The sequence below is a fragment of the Phoca vitulina genome, unplaced genomic scaffold (genome assembly GCF_004348235.1).
Source record: "Phoca vitulina isolate PV1807 unplaced genomic scaffold, GSC_HSeal_1.0 scaffold1, whole genome shotgun sequence".
In the NCBI taxonomy this organism is placed as follows: domain Eukaryota; kingdom Metazoa; phylum Chordata; class Mammalia; order Carnivora; family Phocidae; genus Phoca; species Phoca vitulina.
The window spans coordinates 36,776,799-36,790,210 of NW_022589704.1; the positions used below are offsets into that span (position 1 = coordinate 36,776,799).

Genomic DNA, 13,412 nt, shown 5'->3' on the forward strand with positions numbered 1-13,412 from the left:
TTTTATTTCTACTGTGATTCTTAAGAATTTTCTAATCGATATTTAATCTATCAAAACATCTATGCATTGGTAAATTTGGCTTCCTTTGATAATAACCTATGTTAAGATCTCTAAATTAAATGACAAAGTAAATTAAACACAGTAACCGGTTATAGTAAGTGCTCTTTAGAATTTCAGATTAACAAATTTGTCCCAAAATGATAAAGTAATAACTTACTAAATGAATAATGCAATGTAGAATAGATTTTCATAGGATCTCGAGCTCTCTTTCTCAATCTCTCTTCCTCTCTCTCTGTCACTTTCTGGTTCTTTCTCTCTCTCTCTCTCTGTCTCTCTCTGTATCTGTCTGTCTGTCTGTCTCTCTCTCTCTCGCTCGCTCTCTCTCACACACACACACACACACACATACACACGCTCCCACCCACATCCATACATGGGTATGTACACACATCCCAGAATTTTTAAACACTGCTACTAAAGGTTTTAACTTAGATAAATTAACTACATTAAAATACTGACATTGTGAAAATATCTATGTCCAACACCCCACAGAGGGCATCTTTTTGTGAACTTCTAAAAAGCTGAAAGAAAGAAAACCAGAGAGAAAACCCAGAGTCCTCGAGGGGAAGGCTGGGTGCGCATGTCGGTACTGCGCAGGGTCACAGCTTCCCATTCTCCTCGCCACTCTCTTTCTCCTCGATGGCTTCCAGGCTACGTTTGCTCTTGGCTTCTGCACCACTGCTGAGTGCTTTACTAAGTCCACAGGACAAGCACGCCAGCTGGATCTGCTTCATGTTTTCTATGGCTTCATTCTTGGCATTCTTCAACAGATCTCCTTGGCCCTACAAACAAGGAGAAATATACACCAAAGAAGAAAGTTATGGACCAGGCGTATCCTGAGTAACATCACTCTATATATTTGTGCTACTGCTCAGGGAAGAAATGGACCCAGACCCTCAGAGCTCACTTTTGCAGGGATTATCCCCAGGCTCTTTTCTGGCCCTGTTCAGGGTCTTTGCTCTTTAAGCCCAGGGCCTCAACTTTAGCCTTCCCAATCAGCTCTGTGGTTGCCAGTAGGCTCTTGAGATTCCTGCAGTAAGGAATAACCTCGGGGGGGGGGGGGGGGCATCCTCTGCATTACTGAGGATGGTGAACCCGTCCCCTCCCCATGGTCTACAACTTTGCACACTGCTGCAACTCCCATCCCACCCAGGCCCAGCATTTCTAGGCTTGGGAGAAAACAAGGAAAGAAGCTCTTCTTTAAAGAACTGAAAATTAAATCAGCCCCTCAGTGTACGAGAGCTTACAAAGCAAAACATCTTCTGTAAAGTAAAACACACACCATTATGCTTGGTAAGCTGGGTTTTTTATACATTGGGTTATCCTTGCAATCTGCCTTTTACTAAATTATTAATTACCCATATTGCCTCTGTCTTTTCCATCACCCTAAAGACAATGTTTCCATCTGGCTGATGGAGAAAAAAAAAAAAAGGGCTTCGGAGGCTCAGTATGTCAATCAAAACAAAAAGCAAATGAGGATTGCAGGAAATCATCAGCTCTCAGGAACATCAGCACTTGAGAAAGACTTTTTCTCCTTTTTTTATTTCTTATTTTACTTCTTCATTAACAATGATCAAGTATATAAGCTGATGCTGACCCAGGCACCCGAAGGACCAAGTGTGGGGAAGCCGGAACCTACTCCCATGGGGCACAGACAAAAGAGGACATGGTCCCTCCTCTCTCCCTTCTCCATTCCCACTGCAGTGCTGAGGTGACCCCGAACTGCAGAGGACAATGTGGGAGGATGCGGACACTGATGGCTGGAGAGTTCCTCCACAAAGCACAGACTCAGCGAAAGGATAAGTCACTTATTTTATCCAACGTGCTACATGATACACTGTTTAATTTGATGAGTCATTTTTCCTCAGGGTGTCCGACGAAACACATGTTTAAAAATGCCATAGCATATTCCATTCCTCAAAATCTACACAAGCACTTGCCAATCCTACCTATGTAATAGTAGTGAAATCCTTCTAATAAAAGGCTTTAACTAAATGGGATACACAGGATGGCTTTTCCTAATATTTTTGTTGAAGTGGACTTATCCCAATCACCTCAGTTACGGAAAGGGATTTTATAAGTGGACGTGGAAGTTTTATAGTCTAGCTTTCTCATGAGGAGAAAAGAGGCAGAGCCTGATGAGGTTTAGTGACTGACCCAAGGTCACAGCTGGGACATGACGAGCTGGGACTGAAGTCCAGGTCTTGGACCTCAGTCCAGTGTCCTATTTCCCACACCATGTTTATAATTTAGACTAAGACTAAAGACTAGAAAGTGAACACTCTGTCATAGAAAGATGGATTTTCTAAAGAAAAATATTCACTATGCCAGTAGAATTTGGGGAGTCAGTTCTGAACACTGATGAGTCCCCTCTGGACACTGAAAAACAAAGTCACATCCACTTGGAAAAGTGCAATTCTTAAATAATAATAATAATAATAATAATACATATTAAGTGCTTACTCTGTACGGGCACTCTTTTTTGTGCTTTACGTATGTTCATTCATTCAATTGTCACAGTAACCCTACGAAGATAGACACTTTTCTTATTCTCGGTTTATTGATAAAAAAAAAAAAAAGCTGAGGCCAAGAGCAGTCCCCTTTCCCAGAGTCAGGCAGCTACTACATGGTAGAGCTGGGGTTTAAATGAAGTCCAGCAGTTGGCTCCAGAGTCTGCAGTCTTGACCACTACGTGATACGGCATCTCTTCAAGGAAAATCATGCACTCTCTCCAAAGCACGTTAGAGCCTCCTATTCATTGTTACCCATGAAAACAACGCAGATATAAAGAAAATCATTGCTCATGTGGCAGAGTCTGACAGAACTTGGAGGTGGTATCTAGAGACTCGGGCAGATCAGGTGCACCAAGGACACGCTGGCAAGGACAAAAGTCAGGCTATCTTAGTTTTGCTCTTAGCTCCAACTATTTCTCCCTGGGCTACTTGCTCTTCTGTAAACATGAAAATAACCTTCAGCCTTCCTCACAGTGTTAAAGATTAAAGAAACAATGTTGAAGAGTTGTTTGTAATTTTGGTAATCACAAGTAAACTACGCTAAAAGGTGACGTGAAAAGCAGGTATCACAGTCTACTACTATAATGAATATCTTGGCACTGTACAAATGTTAAGATATAAATTTTACTAATCTGTCTAAAATGCATCTGCAAGAGTCTGTTTTGCAGAGATAGGTATATTGCCACTGGTTTTACAAATTGAAAGATTCCCTTAAAAACCAAACTGTATTAATAAAAAGATCAGATCCACACTCATTTTCAGTGTTACTTTTAAGAGATCATTGTCCTTTTAGTTCTAAACGTTTCATTAAGCATTTTAAAATTGCAACAAAAGCAAAATTGGCATCTCCCCTAATTGCAAGAGAAGAGTGAAACATGCAAAAATATCAAGCTGGATGCCACTAATGCATAATGTTCTCCCCTCCCCTTGTTCTGCAGCAGGTTATGAAACCTATCTGATTAATCAGCCGGAATGTTGTCTCATCAGTTCCGAGAGGTGGCATGCAAGCCTCCATGCCAGACTGTGCCAGTTCCGGTACACAGAAGTCCCTCTCTCCAGAAAACAATGGCCAATTGGAGAAAACAGTGGTACCAGTGCACGAAAACACAACTACATCATCTCCCGATAACCAGGAGACACCGTGTCCTGGCTGAACCACACGGGCAGAAAAGAAATAGAAAAAGAAACTCAATTGTTAACTAATAGAAAAAGACAAAATCAAAGACTAGTTTTACAATTGAATTTTTACATTCTACGTTGAAACATTTATGTAAAAATTTTTTTTTCCTGTTCTTTAAAGAAGGAAGAATAAAGGTCATCTTTCTGTTCTGTGGCCCAAGGAATCCACTCCGGGAGTCCTCCCTCTTAGGATATCAGAACCAGGAAAGACTCATACCAGGCAAAACTATAAAAAGAGTGAAGTTTATTGTTAACAACCCCCATCCTGGCATTCCTTTTTAGTACTTTTTCCCATTTTATGTGCTGCAATTTCCCCTGGCCAACGAGTATCCGTCTCTCAACTCTGTTACGCTCCCTCTCAAACTCCTAACAAGCCAGCCTATACGGTATCTCCTCTGTCAAACATTTTTGTCCTATGTATCATTTCCTACAAGATGTATTAGGTAATCAGATCAGCTGATCAATTTAAAGGGATTAGTGTGTTGTGTTTATTTAACGAGTATTGTAACAGGCATTTCCAAAGAAATATGCTCAAAAATACTCCTCAAGTAGAGGTCTTGGGAGAGAAGGAGAGGAGAGAATTTTACTTGGTATTATATAAATCAAAACACTTCTTGGATACTAAAATATCTCTGGGATTGTTATGGCCTGAAATGTAAAATTAATGTACAATGTGATCAATGAACACTCAGTTTGAAAGAAATGTCAAGCTGCTGCCAATGTTTTGATATTCTAGCAATCTCATGGCAATTTGTAATTTCCCTCCTCTGATGTTAGGAATGCTTCAGAAAAAAAAAAAAAAAATGAGGACTGCTTTAACCCAAAGAAAAGCAGAAGTAATAGAGGGCATCTCAGGCAGACTGATGCTGATAGGACAACAGGACTATCAAAAGTCTCAAGGGCAATGGCCACCAACTCAGCCTCCACAATTATTTGGCTTCCAAAATTAAAAGTCCATGGAAATCCCTGCGTATTTAAAGAGTAACTCTTGGCATCACAGAAAACCATAGAGAGATCACTATAGAGATTTTGAATCTAAAAATTAGTGATGATTGGGCGCCTGGGTGGCTCAGTTGGTTAAGCGACTGCCTTCGGCTCAGGTCATGATCCTGGAGTCCCGGGATCGAGTCCCGCATCGGGCTCCCTGCTCGGCAGGGAGTCTGCTTCTCCCCCTGACCCTCCCCCCTCTCGTGCTCTCTCTATCTCATTCTCTCTCTCAAATAAATAAATAAAATCTTTAAGAAAAAAAAAATTAGTGATGATTGATGAATTTTTTTAAAAAGAGATTAAGCAGTCATAACCAAATCCTTACAACTGCATTAGATTGCAACTAAAACACATTATCTAAAAATCAAGAAATATCTGATACAATTTAGACTGTAAATGGGCTTGCTGTACAATGCCACAAGTTTTATTACTACTAATAAACTTATTACTGACAGTAAAATATCATCACAACCCTACCTAGAAGCTAACATTTATTGAACACTTAATAAACTAAGTATAAGCAAATTTGCACAGATTATCTCATTATATCATAACTGTAAAAAAAAACTGGAATTCTAAATGTAAGGAACTTATTAGTTATATATTTGGAAGTTATCTATTAAGAACATATTTTATTATCTCTCAAAAGACATTCAGGATTTTTATTATTCCTCTTCTACTAAGAAAGGCAACTCCCTCCCTGCCCAACACTGTTCAAAAATAATTTTGACTACAATCTGGCAGAAGAACTTACAAAAGACATCCATGATTCCTTCACACCCATTTTCCCATGAACTGCACTATCCCTTGTGTTATTAGTGCACACAAGAGCAGGAGGACATCGTGACTGGTGTCCATGTGACATGTGAAGGAAATGCGTGGGTTGTCTCAGAGCACACCACAAATATTTAAAGAAGCTAACTGAGACTCTGGGAATGGATACGCCCTCACATATACGCATCTACACACATAAACAAATGTAGCTCTGTCTCCAGGCAGACTTGTGTGGGTATTTTTCAGCACATATTCAATGGCAGATTGATTCCCCTGATATGGTTTCATGTGAGAGTCCGCACCTATAGCTAGTGTCGATAGCTATGAACAATACTGTAGTAAAAGTCAGCCACAGACAGCATGGTGGAATTAGCAGCTCTTTATTCGTGCTACCTACAATTTGTTGGACAAAACCGTGTGATGGTGAGTCGTACCCTACTACCATCTTACTATTTCAAAAACCATGCTTTTTGGGAATCTCTGTATTATCTGAAGAGGCTAAATGTTTTGTTGCAAAGGGGTAGAAATAACTTCTACAATGTTCTTCATTTGAGAAATTAAAATAGCAGATCAAAAATGTGGTGATGTCATAACAGATGTACTTCTCTTGATGTGACATTTCTAGAATATTGGGTAAAGCTCTGCAAAGATGGCCTGGAATTCTTGCTCTCCAGAACAAAAGCCTAGCCATGTAGGGAATGGAAACAAGTTGTTAACAAGAGTTATAGGGCACAAAAGTATAGCTATTAGGAGATCATGGACAAGATAACTTAATTGCAAAATAAATAGAGGTTTCCATTGCATTTAATTATCAACAGTCAGATTTATTATTTTTCAATACCTTGGCAACCAAATATGCCAACTGCATTCTACTAGTCAGTTAAAAAATTGAATTTTAACTCTATGAATTCTCAAGAAATATGGATGAATAATCGTAGACAGTTTTGGTCTAAGAGCTTTGGATTAATGGAGCCAATGTTATGGAGCCACATGTTACTCTTCACCTAAAACTCTGAACTCAAAACAAGTTAACACTGTTTTCAAATCTTTATTACATAATGCAATCAAATTATTTTATTCTTAAAGGAACAGAAAGGGGACTACACTGGACATGTTCACCTGACCCATTGTATTTTATAATTTTATACAAAGGTCAGGTTTTTAAATTAGTTTCGTGACTGATTTATTTTAGTATTGTTCATAAACTCCAATTAATCAGATGTTTCTGAAGACTGTGGAAACAGAAAATAAGTAAGTCTTTTTAATACCTGAGAATCTAATTCTGAAGGAAGACTAGTTTATAAAATGTAGAAGATATTTCAAAGAAATTTTGAGAATAATTTAATACCAAAGAGAAGACAACATTGCAAAAGAAAGCAGAATGACATGTTTAATAAGCACAACTATACAAAAGGCTATAAAAAGTTCGAAGCTAGAATCTGTTGAAATTCAACATAATGAAAATTATATTTGAAAGTTAAATTTGAAACAGATCACGGTGCTAGATATATAACAACAGATTCCTAAAAATTCATGGAACTCTACACCACAACACTGAATTTTACTACATGTATATTGAAATGTAAATTAAAATTTTAAATCTCAAAAAAAAAAGAAAGTTAAATTTGAAAACATATGTTTTAAGACTTGGCAAATAAAATCTTTTTCCACATTTCTTTTTCAAATAACATCCTGCATTGTTACAATATCTTTCTCATCAGGAAATCTTGACTAACTTGAATGTTGAAGGAATAAAGAACCTTATTTACTTCAAAATGGTAACTAACTGTGTCTTAAGCAGAAAACCTTTGCATTGACCATGTTTTTTAAAAATAGTTTTTAGTATAGAAGAAACCATCTTTGTGTTGTTGAGTATATATATAAATGAAGTCATTTAACATTATTTAAACACTAATCACTAATAATTATATCATAGAAAGAGAATGAAATGTAAAAATCATGATCATCTCAATAAATGCATAAAAAATCATTTGACAAAATTCAACATCCTTTCATGATAAAAACTCTCAACAACCTGAGTATAGAAGGAATGTACCTCAACATAATTCAGGCTACATATGACAAGACCACAAGTAACATCATAGTCAATGGTGAAAGGTTGAAAGCTTTTCCTCTAAGATCAAGAACAAGACAAGGGTGCCTACTCCCACTATTTCTATTCAACATAGTACTGCAAATCCTAGCCAGAGCAGTTAGGTGGGAGAAAAAAGAAAAGGAAAGGAAAGGAAAAGGGAAGGGATGGGATGGGAGGGGAGGGGAAAGAAAAGAAAAAAAGCAAAGAAAAGAAAAGAAAAAGGAAGGAAGACAGAGGAAAGGAAGGAAGGAAGGAAGGAGGGAAGGAAAGAAGGAAGGAAGGGAGGGAGAAAGGGCATCCAAATCAGAAAGGGAGTAGTAAAATTGCCTCTGATTACAGATAACCTAATCTTATATATAGAAAGCCCTAAAGACTATACCAAACAACAATTAGGACTGATAAATGAATTCAGTAAAGTTGCAGGATACAAAATTGACATGCAAAAATCAATTGTGTTTATCAGTTAACAATAAATGATCAGAAAAAGAAATAAAGAAAAAAATCCAATTTACAATATCATCAAAAACAATAAAATACTTAAATTTAACCAAGAAGGTGAAAGATCTGCATACCGAAAACTACAAGATACTGATAAAAGAAATTGAAGAAGACACAAATGAATGGAAAGATATCTCATGTTTATGGATCAGAAGAATTAATATTATAATACCCATGCTACCCAATGTCATCTATAGATTCAGGCCAATCCCTATCAAAATCCCAATGGTGTTTTTCACAGAAAGAGAAAAACAATTCTAAAATTCATCTGGAACCACAAAAGACTACAAATAGCCAAAGCAATCTGAAAAAGAACAAAGCTGGGGGCATCACACTTCCTGATTTTAAACTATACTACAAAACTACAGTAATTGAAATAGTACAGCATCAAAAGCACAAGCCACAAAAGCCAAAATAAACAAGTGAGACTACAACAAATTAAAAAGCTTCTTTACAGCAAAAGAAATAATCAACAAGATGAAAAGGCAACCTACTGAATGGGAGAAAATATTTGCAAACCATATATCTGATAAGAGGTTAGTGTCCAAAATACATAAGGAGCTCAATATATATACATAGATATAACAACTCAAAATATTTAACAACTCAATAACAAAAAATAAATAATCCAATTAAAAATGGGCAAAAGGCCTGAATAAACATTTTTCCAAACAAGACATACAAATGGCCAACAGGTATATGAAAAGGTGCTCAACATCATTAATCATCAGGAAAATGCAAATCAAAACCACAGTAAGATATCAAAACTACCTTATACCTGTTAGAATGACTATTGCCAAAAAGACAAGAGGTAACCAGCACTGGCAAGGAGATGGAGGAAAAGGCCCTTTGTGCACTGTTGGAAATGTAAATTGGTGCAGCCACTATGGAAAACAGTGTGGAGATTCCTCAAAAATACTAAAAATACTACCATACAATTTAGCAATTCCACTTCTGGGTGTATATCCAAAGGAAATGAAATCAGGATCTGAAGAGATATTCACACTAACATGTGCATTACAGCATTATTTACAATAGCCAAGACATGGAAACAATTTCAGTATCCATCAAACAAACAGATAAATGTATATACATACATATCTATAGCCATCTTCTTTAATATATATATATATATATATCTTTAATATATCTATATAATATGTGTAGCATCTAATAACATTTAAAAAGATGTTATTTATATAATACAATATTATTCAGCTATGAAAGAAAGAAGCTAAACCTGCCATTTTCAACAACATGGATGCATTTCGAGGGCATTATATTAAATGAAATAAGTCAGACAGAGAAAGACAAATACTAGATGATCTCTTTTATGCATAATCTAAAAAAACACAATTCATAGAAACAAAAGTAGTTTGATGGTTGCCGGGGCAAGGGATAGGGAAAATAGGTGAAGGTGGTCAAAGAGTACAAACTTCCAATCACAATATGAGTAAGTTCTGGAAATTTAATGTACAGCATGGTGACTATAGTTAATAATACCGTATTGTATATTTGGAAGTTGCTAAGACAGTAGATCTTAAAAGTTCTCACTACAAAAAGAAAAAGATAATTATATGAGGTGATGAGTGTGTTAACTAACTTATTATGATAATCATCTCACTATATATATATTACGTATATTATATATTACCATAATAAATTAGTTAACACTCATCACCTTATATAATTATCTTTTATATATATATATAATCCTTAAGCTTACGCAATGTTATATATTAATTATATCTCAATAAAGCTGAAAAATATAATAACAGTAATACTAATAACAATCCAGTAGCAACAGTGCTGACAACAGATACCATTAGTGATGCGTACTAGCACATTCATCAGTTAAACCTATTACACTGAGATACACTTGTTGACCAGAGCTTAAAAAGAAGTACTGGGGCACCTGGCTGGCTCAGTCAGTGCAGCATGCAACTCTTGATCTCAGGGTTGTAAGTTTGAGCCCCACATTGGGTGTAGAGATTACTTAAAAATAAAATCTTTAAGGGGCACCTGGGTGGCTCAGTCAGTTAGCCGTCTGCGTTCAGCTCAGGTCATGATCCCAGGGTCCTGGGATGGAGCCCCATGTCTGTGTCAGGCTCCCTGCTCAGTGGGGAGTCTGCTTCTCCCTCTGCCCCTCCCCCCCACTCATCGTTTCTCTCTCATCTCATGCTCTCTCTCTCCCTCTCGCAAATAAATAAATAAAATCTTGAAAGAAGAAAGAAAATCTTTAAATCAATCAATAAATAAAATCAATATTTTTAAAAAAAGTATAGAATTTAATATTTCCAAATCCCATTTGTTGTCCCTGTTGTATGTTGTTCTGAGCTACCTATGTATGAACCAAGACACACCCATGACCTTCCTTTGATTTAGGAACAATGGAGGTTTCCTTTAGTTATCAATAAGGACTTAGATCTTCATTTTTGCTTTATTTCTATCTGTTCATCAAGCAAATATTTACTAAACATATTCCATATATGCCAGACTTTGTCTTTGACCTGTGGTTCTCAACCCTATGGTTGTTTAAAACAAAATAATATGTATTGTGATATATAAACGCCCAGGGAGGCACGCAAGAAACCATAATGAAGTAGGCAGAGGCCTGTACTTACTTAATATGAATTCATTTAAATTCAAAAGAGAAATAAAGAGATCAGATGCAATTCCACACACACAAAGAATATAGGAAAATGACAATGCAGATGTACCAGAGAGACACTCATATAAAAACAAAGAATGGCAGCAGTCCAGGCTTATTTGCGTATAATAAACGAAGAAAGGAAACAACCTTAATTAAGGTAGGGATAGCATGCCAAGACAAGTACAGACTCTCACCAGGGAGAAAAAGTGTGATAATCCCACAAGTGAGGAAATAAATAGTATCCATACCCCCCACCAAAGTTGCCAAGTCTTCAAAGGTATCTCAAAGGATATTTTTCTTGTGATTGATAATATCAGCTTCTACTTCACAGGACACTGTGGGATGCCCACCATGGATTGTGAAAAATAACAAAGTAATTAAAACCAGTCTCTTACTTCCCAATTTGTTCCAATATCACTTACTGTATAGCAATCATACAATCAAGTAGACAGAATGCCCAGAGTGAATAAATTATTCAATAATTTAAAAACAATATCTTTATTCATTTAGACATGCCTCTCAGTACCTATGTTTTCCTCATGTACTGGGCCTTTCACATAACTTCTTATAAAAAAAAATTAATATCATTTACTAAAGTACTCCAGTTTGTATTTTAGATGGTTTAGTAGGGCAGGACTTAAAGTCTTGTAGGATGCAGGCAACTGTTCATTATGTTGCTCTGTCGTGTACCATGCACAATACCCAGCATTCCTGGCTGTGTCCACTAAATGTCCCCAGAGAATTCTTCCATCACCTCCACAATTTTGCAAAGTGCCCGCAGTACTGTACTCATGAAGAACTGCAGGGCTAGACTCAGGGTAAGATGGTGAGCACAGATGTCCTTCCTGCCCACATAGAATGGAGGTCTAGTTAGGGATACAAGCATTCACCAAAAAACCACAAAAATAAAACTATATCTAATCACAAGTTGTGCCATGTGCTTAAAGGAAAGGAATGTGTTGTGATGAGAACATGTAGTCTAGGGGATCAGGCAAGTCTCCTGTTTAAGTGACAGATGAGCAACAATTTGGAAGACAGAGAAGCATCTTCATCTCTTTTTTGGCATCTTATAATCAGTGAAATATGATACAAGGATCTTGTGATGCTTGCCTTGAATCCTCAATGCTCCTACAGTCTTACTGATAGAGATACAGATGGTCCGGGAGGGTGATCTGGAAGGATACCGCTTTGTGACTTAGCACAAAATGGCCAAATGCATCCCATTTTTCCTTATAATTTACCTCCTTAGAATTTATTTTGTTTCCTTTTTTTTTTTAAGATTTTATTTATTTGTTAGAGAGAGAAAGATAAAGCATGAGCAGGGGGAAGGGCAGAGGGAGAGGCAGAAGGAGAGGCAGACTCCCTGAGTCTGAGCAGGGAAGCTGATTCAGAGCTTGATTCCAGGACCTTGAGATCCCAGGACCTTGAGATCATGACCAGAGCTGAAGGCAGTTGCTTAACCAACTGAGCCACCCAGGTGTCCCTATTTTGTTTCCTTTAAATTTTTACTGAAGAAAAAACAATGCAAGTGGAAAATAGTAAAGTATCACTTGGTGACAGTATCTTTTGGTTCTGCTAAGAAAGAGTTCTTAGCAATTATTTCACATTTTTGAGATATTTGAAGATCAGCTATAATTTTTTTCAACTTTACAGGTGAAGAAATGGACTCAAGAAAGCTAAGTAAATATACTGCCCAGGTTCACACAGGTAAGAAGTGTGAAGGAAATAACTAATACTGCCTGCTCCCCAGACCAACAGATGCTTTTTCTTCACTGTGTTATTTTTCTTCACATTTAGTTGCATTACACGATATGCTGCACATGTCATCTAATAGATCTTAGAAATGGAGAGAAGAAAAAAATAGTTTAAGCCCTATTTGGTTTAAAGAAGAAAAAATCCTTTGATAAAACCCCAGGAATGTCCCATACATAAATACTTTCTTTTTTTTTTTTTTAAGATTTTATTTATTTATTTGACAGAGAGAGACACAGTGAGAGAGGGAACACAAGCAGGGGAGTGGGAGAGGGAGAAGCAGGGCTTCCCACTGAGCAGGGAGCCCGATGCGGGGCTCAATCCCAGGACCCCGGGATCATGACCTGAGCCGAAGGCAGACGCTTAACGACTGAGCCACCCAAGTGCCCCACATAAATACTTTCTTTGTGCTGATACTTTGATGTCGATTTTGCCTTGAATGTGGGTACAGAGTTTGAAATAATTTAATGATTTTGATCTGAGCCCAATTTTCAGAAATACAAAAGCAGTGGTAGAAGATTCATGAGTGGGAGAAGTGTAGAGAAGATGATTGGTTTTCATTTTAAAGATATCATAAGCCTTGGGGCACCTGGGTGGCTCCGTTGGTTAAGCATCTGCCTTCAGCTCAGATCATGATACCAGGGTCCTGTGATCGAGCCCCACTTGGGGCTCCCTGATCAGCAGGAAGTCTTCTCCCTCTCCCCCTGCTGCTCCCCCAGCTTGTGCTCTCTCGTGCGCTCTCTCTCTCTCAAATAAGTAAATTCTTTTAAAAAAAAAAAAAGATATGATAGGCCCCAGTAGATAAGATCCAAAAAAGAAGACTATAGAAGAATCAAATTCATTACAGGCACCAGCTGAACATTTTCAAGGATGCCATTAATGTGAGGACTTGTTAGTTCTC

General features: G+C 37.3%; 1 protein-coding gene across 3 annotated transcripts in view; it reads right to left on the reverse strand.

Annotated features, from left to right (window-relative positions):
• Window positions 1–337: 337 nt before the first annotated feature.
• The window catches only part of PLCL1 (phospholipase C like 1 (inactive)), a 334,323-nt gene continuing 321,248 nt past the window's right edge, over window positions 338–13,412 (reverse strand). For all 3 annotated transcript variants that reach the window (XM_032405397.1, XM_032405414.1, XM_032405404.1), the window contains exon 6: window positions 338–842. In XM_032405397.1, the coding sequence (XP_032261288.1) occupies window positions 660–842 (183 nt within the window). In that variant the 3' untranslated portion in view covers window positions 338–659. The remainder of the gene's footprint in view (window positions 843–13,412) is intronic.